Source organism: Gambusia affinis, linkage group LG02, assembly GCF_019740435.1.
Source record: "Gambusia affinis linkage group LG02, SWU_Gaff_1.0, whole genome shotgun sequence".
In the NCBI taxonomy this organism is placed as follows: Eukaryota; Metazoa; Chordata; class Actinopteri; order Cyprinodontiformes; family Poeciliidae; genus Gambusia; species Gambusia affinis.
In genome coordinates this window covers 13460308-13482566 of record NC_057869.1, presented here as the reverse complement: position 1 = coordinate 13482566, position 22259 = coordinate 13460308, and the positions used below count along the sequence as shown (strand labels likewise).

Genomic DNA, 22259 nt, shown 5'->3' with positions numbered 1-22259 from the left:
CTATTTCCTCAATACCAGCAGAGACATCTTTAGCTAGAATGGTAGAGCAGATGTTTGTCGTGGACACGTGACATCAGTTGGCTGCACAACGTAATAAAAGTGCAATAAAATTTACAACAGACATGAGAACACAATCAAAACATTATACTAGGATTTGTTTCACCTCTTTTCCAAGTTTTAAATGGTCCGCAAGAGTTTAAGACCAATCATGCAAAAAGAGAGCAGCTTCTGTACTCTTCACTGTCTGACAGGCTATCTAATCACAGAGCTACTTTGCAAAGAGAGGTTTGCAAAGTAGCTTTCACAAACATCTGCATGAACACAGTTATATCTAGTAGGATGTCCTTGTATTATATTATTTATACAGGGTTATTATTTTAAAGAATAAGAGAATATCTGAAATCAAAGAATGTAGCATGCACAGATCCCAAAACATAAGGAAGCACAGATTGCCCAGCAGGTGACCCGATTAGGCTGGTTATCAGTTTGGCTAGATAGACTGACCCATGACCAACGTATCAGGCGCTCAAATACACGATGCTTTTTTTTTTCTTACTCTGGTCAGTGAACAGACAATAGAGACACTCTCTTCTACTAACCAGAGATCTCCCCAATATAAAAGTGTTTGCTCAGAAAAACCCAAAGTTAGCAGTGATAATAAATAAAAAGTAACAGGTTGAACAAAATGCATTAAAAGCAAAATAAACAATTCATCTAATGCATTAATAGGCAAGGTTTTACTTTTCAACATTTTCTGTTTCTCCTAAATACTCAATGCTGCTGACATTTAGGAAGCACTGATAAAAATGTTTGCCCTGTATCTGTGTTTTTTATCTTTACTTTTTTATTTAATTTACATATCTGTAAACACAAAGCATCTTGTTCATAAAAGATGAGTAGTATAGTATTGTTTTATCTATAACTAGAAATAAATTTGGTCACCAGTCAAGAGCATTTTATTTTTAAACTTCTAAGGGGATGGTGAAAATAGAATATAACATTCTGAAAATTCTGTTCAGCTAAAATAGATTAACATGTTTTTAATATTTTGTTTATGTCACCTGAAGCTCCAAAAAATAGACTTGTCCAAATTGTAAAAATGTAACCACAAAAATACAGAAATCGAAATAATAACACAATCACACAAATAACAAAAAAATCAAATAAAAAAAACAAACAAGCACAGCATAGTTTTACTAAACAAAACTAAATGCAACGTGGCTTTAAAAATAGACCAAAAACAGATGAGCTGGCTGACCTTGAGTTAGTAGGTGGGAGGTCTCTAGTGTTTCAGGCTGTCTGTTTTAGACTTTGGATGCCGACGTGTTTCACCATCTATAGAAGTCAAAGCAAACTGGCCAGAGTCCCATGGACTATTTTAAGTCATCGTCTCCTCTCGGCCTCAGCAACGCTGCTCTTTCACAGTATGCTTTGCGTATTCTTGCCAATGATGCAGAGTGCAAGTTAAATAGCGGTAGACTACATGTATTTGGTTTTGAGTCATTGCTGCAACTCTGTCCCAACCTTGCAGTCAAGTCAAATCCACCATTTGTAAAATGTATGACCTGTAAAAATATACAGAAGTTGCAAAAGACTTTTTCATACAGTTATTTTGACTAATGGGGTCAAAAAAAAAAAATCTAGTCATAATCTATTTCATCCATCAATTTTTGACGATGATGATGAAATATTTAATTGGTTTTATTTTTTGCTTAGTTTAACTAATATGCAAACCAAACAAGTTGAACTGAGAATCCACACTGTGCCGTAACACATCAAGCTTATGAGTATATATAACTTTTTCTCCAAGGAGATAAAAAAAAAAAAAACACAGACTGTAGCCCCAGGAACTACATAAACAATTAAATGATTACATTGGAGACTGGAATTACAAGTGCCACTTCAAACCAAGTTTAAAAATCAAGAAACATTTTCTTTAAGTGTAGAGATCAGAAGTCCCGACACATCTCTACCTCTTCAACGCTTAGTCAGCTCCCAGACAGCAAGATGTTAGAGTACACTTACCAGGTCAGAAATTATGCTCTAATAGAAATATTTTTTGATTGATTGATTGATTTAATGCATTTTTAAAACTAAGCCATAAAAACTACAATGATGTTTTCAAGAAAAATATGAATTAAAATAGCATGATAAGCTGGTGACCAACTACCTTTTACATCACATGGCACAAAACAATAAAGTCTTCATGTTTCTAAATCACGTCGCAGTACTAAATCAAAACGATGCAACAAGCCCACAAAAGAAACACAATGGTGGTTAAACATCAATCTATATCATCAGAGCTTAAAAACATTGCATTTAGAAGCACCAGGCGTCTACAGCTGATAATGCAAATGGAAGATTTGAATTGTGTCGTATTGTACAGTATCAAGTCATAGCAGTAGAAGATGTATCTATAAGCAGGGCCTTTGCCATTATTCTGCTGACAGGAACAGGGTTTGTCTTGTTATCCAGGGTTTTTCCCATAAGTCTGGCGGGCTGCCAGGCTTTACTTGCTCCCCCCACCAGGCTAAGTGAAATTTCTTACACTTAGCCTGGTGTAAGAACTAGGCATGAGGGGGTACGCCAATTGTGCTGTTCCTTCACCTGCCCGTTGGCCTCACATGCTATTATTTCCAAATTATAACGCCTGCTTGTGGACTTCTAAATTTTTGCAACTTTCAAAATTTTTTAACACAAAAACATGGAGGGTCACTGGTGGTAGTGCCCCTGCAATGAGCTTAGCGGGTTTTCTGAGGGAAACCCTGCCATCATAATCAGCCAGAACAGTCGCTGACCTCAAAGGGTGCCCTATGAACTGTCGAGCATCTAATCCCCTGGAAAACTTTATCCTCCGATTACTTCTGCACATTGTAACTCTCGTTTCCATGTTGTAAACAACCACTTCCCCCAATGAAGCACTCTGTATTTTATGTCAAACTAAATTTAAGCAGACATTCCCGTGAGACCATGCTTAGTGAAGTCAGACAGACCCCTGACTGACATTATTACCAAGTCAGCAGAGGTATTGATGTATGTTGTATCAAAATACAGCACCACGCATGACGTGTGAGAAACGGCTGTTCACCAAAGCTTGGGGCTGACAGCGCTGACGAACTCCAGCAGCTGTGGTGTTCACTTCCTCCAACCACAAAAGCACAGAAAACTATGACAGCTCTATTTTGAGCGACTTCCTGAAATAAAGAGCGTTCACAACAACGCTAATAGCTTCTACAGGAACAGCTCATTGAATGAGAAAGGATTAATGAAAATGTACCCAGAAAATTTTTTTTCCACTGCTCACATGTAACTGTAGCTCAATGAAAGTATTCTCTGCTCACTTTGAACAATGAGAAAATCGACTGGAAATGCAAATGCGGACAGTTATCAACTCTCTTTTGCATCAATTTTCATTGATAATCTGAATTCCCAGCAAAGCATGCTGATTCATTTCCTTAGTGTGGAGGCAATGAAAATTATTCAAATATTACGTAAATGATGCTCACAATGACAGCTAGCACTTTATGCCACTGTCTTCTACCCAGACTGAGAACCCAAATTTAAACTGCCAACCACACATAAGCATCTAGGGGATAAGTGGGAGTTTAACTGAAGACAGGTCTGATAATACCTCACTCAGTTTAAATATCTAGTGACCATAAAATATCCTTCTGCATGCTAGAACAGACATCAAACAGCTGCAGCTGATCCAGAATGCTGCTGCTCGTGTTCTTACTAAAACCAGGAAGATAGAGCACATAACACCAGTTTTAAAGTCTCTCCACTGGCTCCCTGTAGCTCAAAGAATAGAGTTTAAAATACTGTTGTTAGTTTATAAATCACTGAATGGTTTAGCACCACAATACATTAAAGATTTGCTGCTGTTGTATCAACCTTCCAGACTTCTCAGGTCTTCTGGTTCTGGTCTGCTCTGCATCCCCAGAACCAGAACCAAACGAGGAGAAGCAGCATTTAGCATCTATGCACCAAAAATCTGGAACAAACTTCCAGAAAACCGTAAAACAGCTGAAACACTGACTTCCTTTAAATCTCAACTAAAAACCCACTTGTTTAGAGTTGTATTCGAAACGTAATCAATTGCAAATTTATTGACGGAATCTGACTATGTTGTTTTTTATTGTTGATTCTATGTTGCATTGTATTTTTGTGTTTGATTTGATGTAAAGCACTTTGAAATGCCTTGCTGCTGAAATGTGCTATACAAATAAAGTTTGATTGATTGATTGATTAACCATCTATTAAAATGTTTTCCACACTGTAAAATCAATCATTTCTGTGACTGCATGGCCATTAAGGGACCATATGACAGAATCTGTCTGATTTGCTGTTGAGGATAAAATTTTATTTACCTTACATTTTAAGCAGAAAAAGATGTTTATTAGTTTAATAAAAAAAGGTCTAAAGCTAAGCTTATAAAAAATATCATTCTGCATTTAAAGCTCTGTAAAGCTGTTTTAGTGTATATTTCACACAATTCACAATAATAAGTCAACTGTTGACTTGTCGTCAACTTTTACTGGTAAAATGAAATTCTAAAAAGTTTTTAAGAGAGTAGTGATGCACTGGACAAACTAGAAAAAAACTTGGGTTAACTGTAGTCCTCAAAATCTTGGTCACAACTCTGGTAACTAAATAAATGTTCAATCCAGCCTGTATTTTTCTCTCTTCTTCTGACATAATATTTTTCTTGCAGTAGATGAATGTCATGCGCCTAAAGGCACTTTAGGTCTTTCCATGAAGAGAGCAATGGGCCTGAAGCAGAAAAACATTTCTAAGAGGTGCCTTGCAAAAGTTAAAAATCACCCAATTAGAGAAGCACAGAGGAATTGACTTGTTACCAGACTGAGCAGTCAGAAACTCCAAATTATTTTCTTTTCCTTTTGTGCTTTCAGCCTCTGTTTCACATGGAACATGCAACATTCAGAAATGCTGGGAATTTTTTTAGGTGAGGCAAGGTAAATATCAGATATACTCTGAAAAATATACACGCAGGCTTGTGCTTTAACAATGCTAACCTGGCTAACTGCAACTATAAGACACGTTTACAACTGGTTTGTATCTGACATATGAACTTAGTAACTACAAGTATCAAGTTGTTTTGCTCAAGTTGTTGTTTTTTTGCTGGTGAATTACAATATAACTTTCATAAATCTAATGAACAACACAGACTGCATAAAATGTTCACAAAATCTGTCAAGTATGATTGTTATATTTACAAGAACCAAGGACATCAGAAATTAGTCAGCTGTGTGGTCACATTTAACCCAAAGAAGGTGCCTCTTAAATATGCAGGTTGTTGTAGAATGTATGGATGAGATTTCATTAAAAGAAAACAATTGGAATCTCCAAATTAAATGTGTTTACTATTTACTGAGCAAGAAACCTTTATCCTTGTACTCACCTATAGTACCGAGACTGAAGGTACGTCGAACACACTGCTTTGGACACGTGACTTGCTGAGCCAAAGTCTATGACCTTCACCCGATAGGGCTGCCTCACTGGGTCCACCAGCATTATGTTCTCTGGCTTTAAGTCTGCATGAATCAGACCCATGCTCTTCAATTTTTTCAGAGCTGTAGCTACCTGCTGTAGCACCGGTCTTATCACCTTCAAAGGCAGCGGGCTGAACTTATTCTGCTTCAGGAAATCATACAAATTTTGCTCAAGCATCTCAAATACGAGGCAAGTGTGGCTGCGGTGCTGAAAGCATTCAAAGGCCCGCACCAGGTTGTGCTCATCAGCGTTCTCCCCACTCAGGCGAGCAAGGATCCCTACTTCAATCTGACCCTGCCTTGCGTATGAAGGGTGGTTCTTCAGGATCTTCACAGCCACAACCTCCCCAGTTCCCCTCTTCCAGCACTTCACTACCTGGCCGAATGTGCCTCGACCCAAGAAATCTAGCACTTCGTAAGTATTCTTCATGGAACACAGGATTTCGTGCTGTACTACCTGATAGTCCCCATCACCTCCTCCTGTCCCTCCAGTTGCACATACACCCCCATGCCCTACACCCTGTTTGGAGGGGCCTCCCCCAGCCCCAACAGCCGTTGGCGCAGTAACAGCTGCATTTCCCACATTCGTCGTTTGCAACATGGCAGGCAACATAGACAGTTCCTCCACAATCTGCATGGTGCTCCCTCGGTTATCCAGGTCCTCACTTTTACGTTTCAGCCCACATCGTTGAGAGCTGTCAGCTGAGTTCAAACTTTCACAGTTCTCCTCTCTGTCACCCTCCTCCCCCTCTCCTCCTTCCTCAACTCCCCCACTGCAGCCCTCTCCCCTTCCCCCTCCTCCTGCTCCTGTTGCTCCACCGCTGCTCCCACTTTCTTCAACCGCCTGAGGCTGCTGCTCCTTGCCCTGTAAGTCGACGACCCTCGCCTCCTGTTGCTGCTGCTGGGCCGCAAGTGGGCCTGGTCCCCCTCTTCTTTTACCAGGCTGTTGTCTTTGTACGCCACGAACCACAACCGTCTGCACCGGGTACTGCTGTCCTCCACGTACTCTCAGACCCACTGCTAAGTCTCGGTTCACAAACGAATGGGCTTGTTTGGTCGCGTGTGCAATGCCAACGGTTCTGCTGTTCAGAAAAGTCCGTGGATGTGCCCTCTCATGGTACACACAGCTGCTGGGCTCAACTTTGAGTTTCTTCACACTGCTAAAGGCACTTGTCTGGGTTTGATAAATGTGTGGTGGGTAGACCAAGACTTGTGAGGCCATACCTGCAAAAAGAGAACAGAGCAACATGTTACTAGTGTCCAGGAAGTCATTAAGATACAACCAAAAACAAGCAAGCGAGAGTAAGAATTGGCAACGGCATAAATAGAGTAAAATATAATGTTCAAATTAAGTTGCTGTTTTCAGGGTGTAAAGCTCTCTTAATTTCATTTTCTGTGTTTGTTTGATCAAACAATCTTTAGAAGAAGAGTTAAAGATTGCAACACTGAAGTGGTTTATTCTTCTGGGCAAATCAACGTAATAAAGAAGTCAACAGTGGTTAAGGAAGTATGAGTTTGTCCAGTAACCAGAGGGCTGCCAGTCTAAACACTTCACCCACCTTGCCTGCTAGTGGTAGTCACAGGGTCGCAGCCTCCCCTCTGTCAGACTGCATCAGGGCAGCTGAGGCTACAATCCTAACTTGCCACCATCAGCATGTGAATGTGTGTGTGAATCAGGCTTATTGTAGAGTGAAGTGTTTTGAGGTTCTCTGAACCTGATAAAGCACTTTACAGTTTTAAGTGCACCCTTATCAGCAGTTTATCTTCTTCATCCCTTCTTAATTGTATTGACTTTGCGGTCAAATGGATCAGTTTTAAACAAGTCGTAATATTTACAAGTTATTATTATTTTAATTAAAATATTAGTAACCAGTATGCCATTCCATGTGAAGAGTTCCATAGAAACACATTCTCTTTCTTTGAGATTTCTACTCATGATTACAGATAACACTTCCCTGGTGTGTTTAGATAGAGACATAAATACTAATAAATAGCTTTATTTATTAACTTGCTCGTGGAGGTGGAGGTGGCACTTCAAAAATTTCATACTTATTTCATAGAAGGAGTGCATGCAGAGGAGAGCATGACACCTTCAGCATTATGCCATACCAACTGCATTCCCAGCAACACCTCCACACTGCAGATGACTAACTTCACAAAGGTTTGTCTGACCTAAACCTGCCATTTTCATGCATCCTACAGCAGGTTTCTAGGCAACCAATTCTGAGAGGATAAGAGGGAGATAAAGAGAGTAGAACAAAGTTAAAAATCATCATTAGCACCACATGTCTAATTACATGAGGCATGCTTTATTCTTATACTCCTCCTTTTAATCAGAGTGTGTGTTTGATCGAGAAAAAGATCACACTCAAATGAAATAAAAGCTAAATTTGGCTTGGGGGCATACATGGACACATTTAGCTGTTTTTCCTAAAAGGCCATACAAACATTGTGTCTGTGATGGCAAGTCATGTATTATTCAGATTATTCACGACTTTAGTCAACACAGGAAAACTGACATGACTCTCAATGTACTCATATATCAAACACAAACTCTAGGCCTGTCGCGATAAACGATAAATCAAATAATGTACGATAAATTAAAACCATAGACGTCATTTTAATTAATGGCTTTATCGTCTCTTCCAGCCTTTTTCTCTTTCTGTTGATAACACTGAATGAAAAAAGGCTCAACTCCGCTGCTCTCCATTGACCCTCCCTTCCTCATTTCCTTAGTGTAATTCCAGCGCACACTGCACGATTTTAGATCTGTCGGACGATTGTCGGCCCATTTTCAAAACCTGAGACCACACATTAGCCGACAGAAATCCTAAGTATCGAACCGTTGTTCGATTGGGTTCGATCGTGCCGTGTGGTGTCTAACAATGGGCATAAAACAATGGCTACAAGTCCAGTAGACCCATTTTAAAACCATACCTGCAATGCTTGCGGCTCTAGTGTCAGCGTAACGTCCTGACCGACTGAAAATTATTAGAACCTATTTATGTCACGTTAACGAAGAACAGCCGAAAAGTTACGGGATTCATCAACTGCGTAGCAATTTTGCTTCAACTTCTCCCCTCCTCATTTCTGACTATCATCTCCAATGTCCGACTTCGGGTTGCGCCGTGTCAGCTGTTTGGGATTCCCCTCTGTGATTTCCCCTCAGAAAGCGCTGAAGAGAATCCCCGCTTTCTGATTGGCTACCTGTCACATTGAACAGGCTGCGTTAACGCTCCCAGTCGGGAAAACCTCCGATTTAGATCGGAGCGCCCGTAACACACGACACACTACAGGATGATCACAAGCAACATCTTAGAACGATCAACGTTCTAAGATTGTCGTAATGGGAAAATTTAGGTGTGAACTAACGTGTAGTGTGAACTATTGCATCAGGTAGTCGGATGTGCCCACCTTCTCTATTTAAATCTAATGATTACTGAAGGGCAATATAGTATACAGACTTCATAATCTGGACTCTTTCGGTTGAATCCAGTATTTATTTCCACTTTGGTGTTTTTATTCAAGTACATTTTTGTTAATGGAGACTGAGAATCCATTTTATTTTTGTTTTTGGGTGTTTTGTTAATTTTATCAGTTCCGGTGTTAAGTGTTCTTTTGAAAATAAAGCGTGATTTTTTTTTCACGCTTTGGCAGGAAATTGCACGTATTATTATGTCATTTCCATTAAATCAGTGTACAAAGGTCTTCAAACAATATTATTGTCTATCGCAATAGTTTTTGAGACAATTAATCCCTCAGCAAAATTTGCTATCGTGACAGGCCTAAATATCTAGATATATATATCTATATCTACATATAGATATATGTAGACATAGATATCTAGATCTATACATATATAGATCTATATATCTATATATATAGATCTAGATATAAATCTCTATGTCTATATATATATCTATATATAGATATATATCTAGATATATATCTATATCTATCTATATATATATATATATATATATATATATATATATATATATATATATATAGATAGATAGATATATAGTATTGATATTATAAAAGTTCACCATAAAGTGAACTTTATAGTGAACTGTGGCAGGAAGCCGGAGGACCCGGAGAGAAACCTGCAAACTATTTATAAAGTTTAATTACAAAATGTATTTTTTATCTGCACCAAAAGAGAATTTAGAGAGACTAATTAGACAGATGTGATTTTAGACCATGTGAGGAAGTCAGAGTGCCTGGAGAGAAACTTCAGACAAAAAACTGGTAAAATCTATTTACTAGGGGTACAAAGTTTCCAATGCTTCCATTTAAAATCCCAATATAGAAACACAAAAACAGAAGAAACCAATGCTAAGAGAGAAAAGTGTGGAATTACCAGCCCAGTAAGAAACAGGACAAGGAAAAAACACCCAGCACAAACTAAACAAAAACAAAAACATAGGCATAAAATCCTCCCAGAAAGTTTCTTCTTCTACTCTGCTATATATTTCAGGACCCCAATTTTCTGTCTGACTCACTCTCATTTCTCCTTCCTCAAAATGGTCGCTTGTTTTGTCTTCTGCACTCTTCTTCCAAATTTAGAGGTTCTGGCTCCTCTCCAGAACTGTCTTCATTATTTTGGAGAGGAGGGCCAGAAGAAACCGTCACACTGGGTGTGTTTAGGTGGTCAGTGTCGGGTTCCTCTGCATTCGCTTGCTTCTTGTAAACATGAATAAATCCCCTTTCATACATGTCCTCTCTGCAGGGTTTACCAGCAGTGAGGACATGTTCATCCACCACCTTTACAGTCTGTTGTCCCCGAATCAAATAGCTGTAGAAATTAGCTGACTCTGCATCACCACAAATGACGGACGACAGACTGTACAACTCGGTTCCACTTTCTCCTGGAAAGTGAGGGGAAAGTGGAACCGAGGTTCTAAACCAAATGTAACCCAGTCAGTTTGTTACTCAAGACCTCCAGGAGAGTGTGATAACGTTGCAGGCCTGTTAGAAAAAACAATGAGTTGAAATCCCTTAGGAAAACATGGAGAGCGTTGCAATTCACTGGTCCTCCGTTGAACGCAGCTGAACACGTGGTGCTGAAGCGGCTAGCTCACTTGGCTTAGGTCAAAACTCGTCAGGACGACTTGCGTCTAGCTGCTCTGGTCCCGTCCCTCTCACAGCGACCAAGCTCTCCCAACGTCTCCCGTATTTCCTCCTCCGTACTTTTGTCCAATTTTTAACTCACCACGTTCCTCTTTTGTTTCAGATGCTATAATTCCATCAGTCAAGTACAAACAACAACATCCTTTTACTGTTTTACTATTTTTCCTCTTCCAAGTGAAGTGATTAGAAGAGTTGGAAGACAGTCAATGTTTTGGGGTTGCACCTTAGACTTTGTGTCTGAGTCCTTAGGTTTCAGTTTGATACTTTTTGACTGAATTGGCAGATTTCTAGCTTTCTTTGAAGAGGAGATTTCTATAAGCTTATTTTTCAACTCCTTGATGTTGACATCTTGCATGTTTATTCTAGCTACATATGAACTTATCTCTGCTTCTTGGGCTTTTATCTGTTTTCTGAGAGCTTTGATGGTGGTCTGACTCTCATACACTTTAAACATGGCATCTTCCGGGAGATAGTCTAACTTAGACTTGAGACACTTCACCACATTCTGCAGTCTGTCCTCCTCGAGCTTGAGATCCTTAATTTCTGTCTCTTTCTCTTCCAGTTTTGTGGACAATCTGCGGTTCTCAGAGCGATACATTTTGAGTTTTTCTGTTTTCTTGTCGGTGTCTGGGAGAAGTATAATATCTCCATTCTCTTCATTTAGCCCTAACCTTTGCACCTTGGAATAAGTTTCTTTAACCATTTTAAATTTTTGCTCATTCTCATGGAGTCGCAGAACTTCCTTAGTAAGTTCTACAATCTTACATTCCTGTTCACGAATTATATCAGCCTGTATTCCAATTTTTCTGTCATTACAGAGAATTGCTTCTCCGGCTCTTCTGTTTCTTGTCAGAACTTCTTCTCTCTGCATTTTCAGTTTCATATACTCATCCTGTGTACGGAGGAGGTCTTTTTCAAATTTCATCTGATTTTCCTCGCTGCTCTTAATCGTGTCAGCCAGCCTTATCTTGACCTGCTCCACTTGAGTCTTAAGAATCACATTCTCTTGCTTGGACTTTTCCAGGAGTTTCAGGGTTTCAACAACCTCTTGCTCAAGACTCGCTGCAGAAAGTTCCAGTTTTTGGTTTTTTTTCTGCAGGATTGCTTTTTCTGTATGAGCCTGTTCAGATTTCTCCTGGAGGACTTGGTACTGCAAATCTTGTTTTGACAACTTCCTCTCTAAATCATACAAAGACTTGTGCAGTGACGTGACTTCCTTTCGTAGGCTCAAATTTTCTTCATCTTTGTGTTTTACTCGCTTCATTGAAGCTTCTTCATTCTGGCGATTTCTTTTCGCCTCCACTTCTGTCTCTTGTGCAACTTTGCGTTGTCTCTTAAGCTCCTCTTTGTGAGCATTGATTATCTTTTGTTTTGCATCAAATGCGATCTTAAGATGGCCAATTGTGTTCTCTCTAGTTTTCACGAGCTCTGACTGCCTTTTAAGCTCAACTTTATGGCTCTGTGATACATTTCGCAATGTGGTTGCTTTTATCTGAGACATTTCTAGCTGTATTTTCAATCTTTGGTTGTCATCCTTAAGCTCTTTCACCTGTTTTTCTGCATCCAGCGCTCGATCTTTGTACACCTTCAGTCCTGCCACTTTTTCGGCCAGGTCGCGCTTCCGTGCAGTTTCAGACAAGAGAGAAGATGTCTTCTCTGCAAGAGCTTGTTCCATGCTTTTTAACTGACCTTCTAGTTCCTCATTTTTAGTTACACTTTCCTGAAGTTTGGTTGAAATCTCTTTAAACTTGTTAGAAAGTTTAAAATATTTAACCTCTAGCTGTTTATGTTCCTTCTTCTGCAGATTTACGTTCTGTTGTTGTTTCCGTAAATCTTTTTCAGCTTGTTGTGCTCTCGCCGTGGACAGAGAATTTTCTTTTCGCTTGTCCTCTTGCTGTCTTGTTGCTCTTTCAACCTCATTCTTCACAAGTTTCTTATGGGATTGAGGATCACTGTCAGTTAATTGAGCCCACCTGGCCTTGGCCTTCGACAGTTGTACTGAACGTCTCATTTTCTTGTTTTTGGATAGCAATCGTTTTGCAAACGTATAATCACAGAAAGTAACCTTACCTTGGAACTCTTGGAGCTCAATGACTTTGACACAGTCAGGGTCATTGACTATGTCAAAATCATTGGCTATGACATCACTATGTCATGAGTGATGTCATGATCTTTGTCCCCATGACGTCACTGTTCCTGCAGCACTACACTAAACAATGAGGGTCTATCTCACTTGAAAAGTCAATAAAAAATTTTGCTCTGCAAAACGCCCAGTGTTGATTTAACTCCCACGTTGTTGATTTCAACACTTTTTCAGGGTTTATATACACTGTAAAAAAAGAAAACTACAATCTGTTCAGAAGACTTAAAAAAATTTTTTGAACTTCAAAAAAGATCAGTATCAATGAGAAAATATATATTGAACCAATGATGTTGACCCTTACTGTGTATAAACATGAAATCTTTAATAAACTAGATTTGGAATAGGTTGTTTGTTCAACGAAGCTGAAAGAGGCACCCGCTTGAAAAAATTCCATAAAAAATAGATAAAATGTTATAAAAATGTGTGCCTCATCCATGCAGACTAGTAGAACTCTTACACACTGATTTTTGAGTCAGTAGGTCACATGACATGGAAGCTATTGAAGAAAGACACACAAAAAAAGTTATATTAAAATTATTTAAAATATTTGCTTAAAAATTTCATAATGGATAGTGTGTATCATGCAATAGCATCAATTACCACTTTTTTGTTCAGTTGGTCACATAGCAAGGCCTTTATTTACACGGAGATGGGCTGGTTTTCCCTCAAAATCGCTCACAAACTATTAACATCAGTGGCGCAAAACATTGGTATGCTCTGTATACAATTCATGGGGGCGCTGCGCTCGAGGGGGCGCAAAAACGATGTGGGGAGTGGTTTTTCTAGTCAGCATTTTACGCACTTAGCAGCTGTTTGTGTATGAAATGATTAACAGAGGAACAGCACTGATTAGGCGCCCCTCCCCTCCTGCCAGTCGCTCTCCCCTCCCATACAGTAAGGTGACCAGATTTCCAAGACTAAATCTGGGGACATTTCTCGCTCGGCGATAAAGAAAAAAGCTAAGTTATCAAAATAAAATGAAGAAACTGGGACAGTTACAGTTTACATATTTATTAATATTTAAACATTAAAAATCAAATATAAAACCAGGAGCGCATCTCTTCACACAGTAGTAATAATAGTATTAGTATTAGTCACTGTACTCTGAAGCACATTGACAGAAAACCATAAGTCCTAGAGAAATTGCGAAAATATTTTACTGGAGCAGACATGGGTATCAATGTCATGACCGAGTTTCATACCAATAGGGCAATATCTGTGGCCGTGAGGGCGATTAAAAAAATTATTTGGGTTGAAAATGGCACTCAGTTTTTTCACTGTTAGGCGTGATGCCTCCACTCTAGTTTCCCAAAAAAATCAAAAAACTTTGGGTCGCTTAGAGACAATTTATGGACAAACCGTAAATGGTATCGATGTGCCGTCTTCACTTTAGAAGAGATGAGGGACGTATCTACAAAATGAAATTTAAGTGGCATTTCTAAGTGAATGTATGACGACACAGGAAGACCTCAAAAATAGGGTATTTTTAGGATTTGGCCACATACACAACAATGGAGCAGCTGGTGAGGTCCTAAAGTGTTCTGGGGGTCATTTTTTGCTTTTTTTGTCGCCATGTTAACTCAGAATCCCATTAAAAATAATAGCACCCTATGGGATGCACGCAGCGGTATGAGCTGCATTCAGGGTGACGGAAGAAGAACCATATAATAATAATAATAAAGAGACACCTTATTGGGTGTAGAATAGGTTCCTGCCATTGCTTTGCATGGCAGGCCCCAATAAGCATATTCTACGGCTGTGCAGCGCTGGAACTTATGACCTACTTTCATCTACGGGGGAGGTATTCAATTATATACAAGCTGCAAGGCTTCAGAAGCTTCCAAACTTTAATCAATACTATATTTACAAATCTATTTTTACTTTCTGGTATTCTTTCTGAAGAGTATCCTAAAATAAATTCTTCATGGAGAGCCCACTTGGGTAATTACAGAGCACCATCAACTTTCTCTTTCGCTCTGTTCAAAGGAGCTTGATAAGATATTGTCTTGACAACCCTTTGCACAGAGACATGTAAGAATAATTCAAATTATTGCAAGCACAGCTCAGAAAAGCTATCTAAAGATTCACAACATGAGATGACTGGCTATCCTGATTGTAGAGGAAAAAGCCTATCAGCATCACAAACATTTTTCTAAAGATAACTCTAAAACTGATGTGATGAGAAGTGTATAAAATTTTACCTGGTTGCATTGGTTTTACACATTTGCAACACATTCCCTCTCCAAAATATTGTTGTTGAATCTGGCTTCTCTGAGTTCCATTGTTCTGTTTCAGCCAAATGTGAAAACATTTCTAAAAAATCAGCACATGCGCTTCACCGCATTCAAATTAAACCACCTCTACTAGATAGGCTGGTTAGGAAACCACATGAGAACATAACAAAGAACCTGATCAGACTCAAACATCGCAATGTCTTCCTCCCCCCCATGCAGATTATAAAACGTGTAAGTAACTCCATTAATAAACCTAACGTAATAAGCCAAAGAAGTGCATCAATGTGTACCACAAAGTATTACAAATTTACATATGTGGTTGACTGAAATTTAGAACAAGCCAAAAAAAGGTGACAACCTCTTTTATCACAAAGCCAAAGCTTAATAAACGACTAAAAAGAATTAAAAAGAATGAGTTACCAACTGCCATACAAATAATGATTCAAAATTATTAAGAAAATCTTAATTAAAGCCAACACAACAAATTGTTCCAGATATTCCCGAAACAGGACACACGTTATGGAATAACATGGATGTGCATCAGCTGAGCTGAGCATTTTTTACAATAATATGCTAAATAATCACTGAAAACAGCTAAGAACTTCCAAAACTAAGGAAACATTTGGCAGATAACTGCATGAAGTAAGAGTGCACTACAAATAAATTTCAACCAATCACATTGAAAAACTGACATTTTCATATAACGAAACCTCAAATAAAAGTGTGATTGGCACGAAAACTGTCTCACACAAATTCCTTGTGCTTTTGACTCACACTGAAATTTCATTACAACTATAACAAAGGTGACCCGCTAAAGCTCCTTCGCTCTCCCTTCACAGTGGGACAGACAGTCGGCTGCAAGCTACCAACTGAAAAGTGAAGTGGATCTACTGCCTTTCTTTTGATCACAGCGTTGATGTTTGTGTCAGTGACTGAGCCTTCACCTGAGACACGCTGGTGCTTTTAAAAACTTTAAATGGGCTTCTGTTTTGCAGCCCCAAGGGCAGAACACTGGACAGAAATGTGTGTGTGTGTGTGCGTGTGCGTGTGTGTGTGTCTGGGTGTGTGTGCATGGATGTGTGTGTGGGTGGGTGTGTGTGTGCATGTCCATCATAGTGTCATTTTAAAATACACAAGCCAAAACTATCTCTAGTCATTGAAGGCAAAAATTTCTAATAGTTTTTTATTATAAATTTATAGAATATAAATTTGTAATTTATATTATATAAATTAAATAGATACAGTGCAAAGATTAGTCCTGTAAATACAATTATAGATCAGGTTTTAATCCAGTAATAAACAGCTAGACATCAAGATGGAAATATCTGCCTTTCAGTTGAAGACAACAGGACTGAGTTGGTAAGCACAAAGTGACTGTTATGGATTTCAAGTCTGTTTCAGCAAAAAGCTTTAAGTCACACAGAGGAACATCAAACTTCAGGACACACCCAAACAATCTACAATCCATTCAAGGTAGACACGCCACACACGAGGGCTACTTTAAAAATCACTCAGTTGACTGAGTGCTTTATGATTTTAAAAAACTGTAAGATACGCCTTTAAACCCACCATTTCTCAACCTTTGGAGTTCAAAATCACACTGAAAGATAATAATGTACGAACTACCAAACACAAAGAAATTTTGTGGACTTAGGGGACAGAAAACACTGAGAGCTCTTGACCAAAGAAACATGTTGGAGTTTACAAGTTATATCAATTTTTACATTAACACATTTCCATTGAACTGCAATGATTCCTTAAATGACTTCAATAATTTAATGAAAACAAGCAAAGCGAAATCTGTTGCCCTAATTCTTTGTTAATTGTGCAAAATGTCATACTGTCCAACTATTTTACTCCCCCACGTGGTCACGTGTTTCACATGGGACAGTTATTGCCGCTACACAACCTGCTTCTGTTTACATGAACTGTGATTAAAAGAAAACCAGAGGAAACAGAGAGCAAACATAACAAGTTTAGCTCTCCGTCAAAACAGAGAGAAGCAAACATCCTCTACAGTAAATCGAGTTAGCTTAGCATGTTATGTTATTATAATATACTAATATATTATTACATTTTGAGGGTCATTCATTCCCACTTTGCAAATCTAAAACACAGTTGGCTAGTTGGCTGACCCTTGGATATACTGTAGAAACGGGCTGTCAGAAACTATTTGTAAAAACTAAACTATTTAAGCTTGGCATACCTTGATACAGGTAACCAGTTTGTGCCAGGCCGAAATGGGCTTTTGAGACTCCTATAAATAATATCTATAAGCAGAAGGTCACTTAAATTTATTTTGGTTTGAACAGGGATCCTGATCCATCATATTCATTTCCAAGTTAAGTGTTCCAAATAGGAATGTGTTGAAATAAAAAGTCTTTGGAAAACATAATGAAATAATTTAAATTATCTGTGCGGTTGAAGAATTAATGCATCTATTTGTCTCTAAATGTGCATCATAATAAACAGATGACGATGAATGTTTTGCTTTATGGGTAAGAAATGGAAGAAGGAAAACTAGAAATGTGTGCATGAAGGTTAAAAAAGCAAAGTTAAAACCTAACCCGACACACAATTCCCACATTACATTGTTTATATTCTACAACTATATTTGTTTTGCAAAGATATTTTTAATAACCATTTAGAGTTGAACAGCTTTACTTCATAACTCGAAGCAGAACTGAGCTGCAATGATCACAACAGCTTAGGATCCACATCTCTGAGCTACAAATGTCTGCCATCTTACAACACGTTACCAGGGGCCAATAAGGCTTTCACACTTTTGTCAGATGATCTGGAAAGCTGTCTGTGTGATGCTTTGTTATCACACGTTCATCCAGAGTGCATTCTGCTAGGCTGCACTGCTTCCTACACCAAAATCTGCCCTAAAATGCAGTAAGGCATCTCTGGCTCCTGTTGACCTTAAATAATCAGACCTAATGATGGAAGTCCTAATCCGCCCCGATGCTGTTCCCATGCTTTTAATACCACACAAAGGTTACTGTCTTAGACCAAATGGCCGCAACCTATCTGCGGTGCTTTCCCTGAGTCTCATGAACTTGGTTTTTCATACTCTCCAGATAAAAGGCTCCTTATTTTCTCAAGCATGTGATCTCGTGCTATCTTGACTGAGAAAGTCTGACATTTTCTGCGCAGTTTTCTTTTAGTGTCATAAGCTACGGTTTACTGAGAATGTCTACTAGCACAGAAGTCCAACACTGATGATCAAATGTAGTGAAAAGGTCCTTTGACAACGGTTTAATTTCTACAATAACATTATCACATTCAGTATTGCCTCAGCAGGACTGGTGCAAACCTAGCCAATAATGTTAAGTCATTATCTAATCTCATAAAGTGATCACATGCAGAACACAATAAAAAAAAGTTTTACTAAAACACAAGACTGTCTCTATTAAAAGCCTCAACTCAAAGCAATAAAAATGGGAATAAAATTTTAAAGCAACAAAGGCTTCAGGCCTTCTCATTAGCATTTATGCTTTCTGGAAAAACAACCAAAACAATACAAGTACAACAAAGGTCCTTCCAGATGCACATATGTTTCCAAAGCAAATGTGATATATCTAGATCTGCTACAAATGATCATCAACTGAGAAACAAGACTCCTCCCTGTCCATCTTTTAAAAGCAACACTAATGCTATAGTTAGTCTTCAACATCCTGCAGCAACGTATGAACGACTGGCTGAATGACACGGTGAAATGTTACACCCACAAACAGGAATTTTGATCGATCTGCAAAGCACTGATCACAGCACTACATAAACTGATATTAAACAATTGCAAGGGCACAAGAGAGACGGCTGTTTTACCACAACTGTTTCTAAACAAAATCGTCTTGGGTGAGAAATGAACCAATTTCTGAATTACTGCAAAATAAGGTCTATGAGCTGAAGTCATCAGATGGCTCAGGAGATAAAAGAAGCTATCCAAAAAAATCCCTTTTGCGATCTTCGCTAGAACACAACACGGCCCTGTCACTGTACTCCCCCTATAAACTCTCACTCTGTTTTGTTTACTGCTGTGCATCTGTAGGCGTACGACCAGATGACATCATTCGGATAACAGCTATTTACGCCTGCCTCAAAGCAACCGATGACCAGAAGTTCCAGGCAATAAAATGACTGACACAAGTAAACACAGGCAAGTTGGAGAAGTACAGCGGCAGTAGTGACTTTCTCGACGTAAGAGAGAGCAAAAAATAGCTGCTTGTTTAAATGATCAGCCTATGATTAAAGCTTGAGTTTGAAAATGACTTCATGCCTAAATCCTCAACCACATTAATTCCAGCAAAACCCAAACATATCATTTAAGTTAAGCATGTGTGATTACCATAGCATTAGGCTTAAGTTGTTTTTGTTTGGGAAGTGTTTATGTTTCCTAGGGCAGTAGGTTAAAAGAAAAACAGATTAGAAAAACACAAAAACATTTCTTTTAGTTATGTTTCTATGAAACATTGTTGAGCAATGCAACTTAACTCTGTACTGGATAACAGCCACTGTCACAACTATATTTAAAACTCAAATCCCCCATGATGCTAACCAGCATTTTAAATGAGGTCAACATATCTTTTTTCTTTAATAGAAAGAGGCTCGCAAGTTCCACACTGTCTTTCTTTTACTGTAAAGTCTATTTTAAAACACACCACTGTATTAAACAACTTGAGCAGGATTTTAGATGAGTTAAAAACAGAATGTTTACCAGTGTGAACTGAGTCAAACGTAATTTAATAATTCCCTGATCTGTAAAAGACTGTGTGGTACCAATATCTGCTGTTATGTTTGTTTGCCAACTTGGGCTGAATGCATTAAAATAAACAGGAACATTTTGCTGAGGTTATTATTTTTAAATGGCCAAGTTAAGCCCACAATTACTCACAATCCTGGCAGGTTTAAAGTAATCCTTTAATTTTACAAACATGTTTCTTCTGACTGGAGGTAATAGTAATGTTTTGTGTTTTGAGTGGCCCAGCCAGGAACACAACATGAATCAAGTTGGGAATCCGTGGAGGAAGCCAAAGATTATGGTTATGGCAAGAAGGCCTTTCAGTCTCAAAGACCTGAAGCTCATTAGCAAAGACGAATCTTCAAAATGCCAACGGAAACCTGCAAAACGCTGCTCCGCACTTTCCTATCAACAATAATCTGGTTTAATGTGAATAGCTCAACATGTAACTACAAATTATTTTGGGCCTATGTGGTTCAAGGTAAACCAGATATATACATTTAATTTAAAAATTCCACAAACGCTCTTTACCAATATCCCTTTGATTTAGATTTCCTTCAATGACATGCCAGAAAAAGTGCTAGAGTAGTGAGCTTATCCTTTGTTGGATGAAGCATAAAGTAATGCAGCACCGACTGCCTGCAGCACCTCTGCGCCCCTCACTGAGATAGATGTTTCCAAACATTTCAAAACCCGTAAAAAAGGCAGGCAGTCGTGGTGTAACTCTGCAGGGCCAACCCATCACTCCCACAAGGTTAACCAAAAATGGCAAGCAATGCACCATGTCTGCTAAGCAGCTGACTGTAGGGTCTGCCTGAGCAGATAGCCCAACTAATTGACCAGCTAGTATCAGTATAATACACGTTTTACTTTATAAATATCGTAGGAGAAAAAACATTTAATGGTCACTGTGGTACCCATTAAAAACTACCATAAAATTTATTTTTTTTATTTACATGCTTACAATATTCAAATAACAAACAAATGTTAAACTGGATTACTTCATCAACAGTGGGAATTGTAGCTTTTCTATTTTAGACAAGTAATTATATGATGTAATGCATCTATGTTTTACATATTAAACTAGTCTTAAACTGTGCTACAATTACTCAGGGTTATTATACCCGAGCTTAACAGGTATACTCGGATATACCTTCTAACCAACTAACCCTTGCCTAGTAAGGAGGCATACAATATATATAAACATAAAATACATTTTTAGACGAAAAGTAAAACTGAAATGAGAAGTTGGTTATTCGGATTACATTTGAATAATCTTTATAAATAGGTCATTCTATGTTGCGTTAATGCCTGTAATAGCAGTTAAATATGCTTTAAAAAAAAACTTCAAAATTTGTTCAAAAGTCTAGCATCGCTTCTGATAGGTAGTATTTTCTGTGCCTGAGTCAAGAGGTAATTGAAACAAAGTAAAACAGAACTTACCAGTGAATTTACTAGATCCATGTTGTTCAATGAAGTTAGCTTTAAATTAGATTAATCCATAAAATAGCTCTGAAGGGTATAATCACCAAATATCCGACGTAAAATATCGAAAACAACCTTAACTCGTCGCCGTGACAACACTTGTGTTTTCAAGGCAGTTGCGTTACAATAAATCACCTTGGACGACATTGTCATCACCATTTGACACGAAAGGGAAAAAATATTTACCTCAATTAAACCGACTACTTAAAGTGTAGCCTGTATTACTCACGTTTGATGTTGAAGAGACATCCAAAATTGGTTAAGTTTACAGCTAAGTTATGACAGAGTAATACGTCACATCCAAACCTACGTTTCAAATGTTTAGCTTGGAAACTGACAGCTTTCAGTCCGCCACTTACCTTCACATAGAGTCACTTTAAGTATAATCCAGGGCTTCTCTGAGCATGTTATGGACTTATAAATCCATCCCATGCACAGTTCGCCTGCATTGCTGCCATCTTGTCCTAGACGACAGGAAGGGAGAGCCCGTTCTTGGTAACGCCACCATCTCCCACATTTCAAACATAAAATAACTCTTGCATATGGACGTCCAGGAGCAATACACCAAGTCCGGCTTGTAGCTACTCAGCTCAGATCCGCGTCCTTTCTCGTTGGGCGCTGTTGCCCATCTCTGAAAGGGTGCCCGTTACCCCCTGTCTAGACGAGCAGCTCCGCGGCCCTGCCAGCCTCTAACATGTCCCTTCTCTCTCTCTAGCAACTGGAAGCAAATGTTTGTGAACTGACGGCATCAGTCAGACCTTAGTAATGCATTGCAGATTACCTTACAAATACAACTTTTTTGGAATACAACGCAAAACCGCTGAAATGTACTGAAAATGTAATGTAATTGCTTTTTATTTGTTGTTTATATATATGTAATGTTTAATGTTAGTTGAATATTAAAATATCAAAGATATTCTGGACAAGTCCAGGATTCATGACCATATATAATGAATACCTCACACTACTCTAATGAAATAATATAAATATACTTATGTTTTCCAAGC

General features: G+C 38.5%; 1 protein-coding gene across 4 annotated transcripts in view; it reads right to left on the bottom strand.

Annotated features, from left to right (window-relative positions):
* hipk3b (homeodomain interacting protein kinase 3b) overlaps positions 1-21965 on the bottom strand; it is a 45620-nt gene extending 23655 nt beyond the window's left edge. For 2 of the 4 annotated variants that reach the window (XM_044137005.1, XM_044137030.1), the window contains exons 1-2: positions 21612-21965; positions 5423-6737 (exon numbers count right to left, since the gene is read on the bottom strand). In XM_044137005.1, the coding sequence (XP_043992940.1) occupies positions 5423-6737; positions 21612-21684 (1388 nt within the window). In that variant the 5' untranslated portion in view covers positions 21685-21965. Of the gene's footprint in view, positions 1-5422; positions 6738-21210; positions 21344-21481; positions 21557-21611 lie in introns of those variants that run through there. The other 2 variants (XM_044137022.1, XM_044137013.1) reach the window with 2 other exon arrangements.
* Positions 21966-22259: the final 294 nt, after the last annotated feature.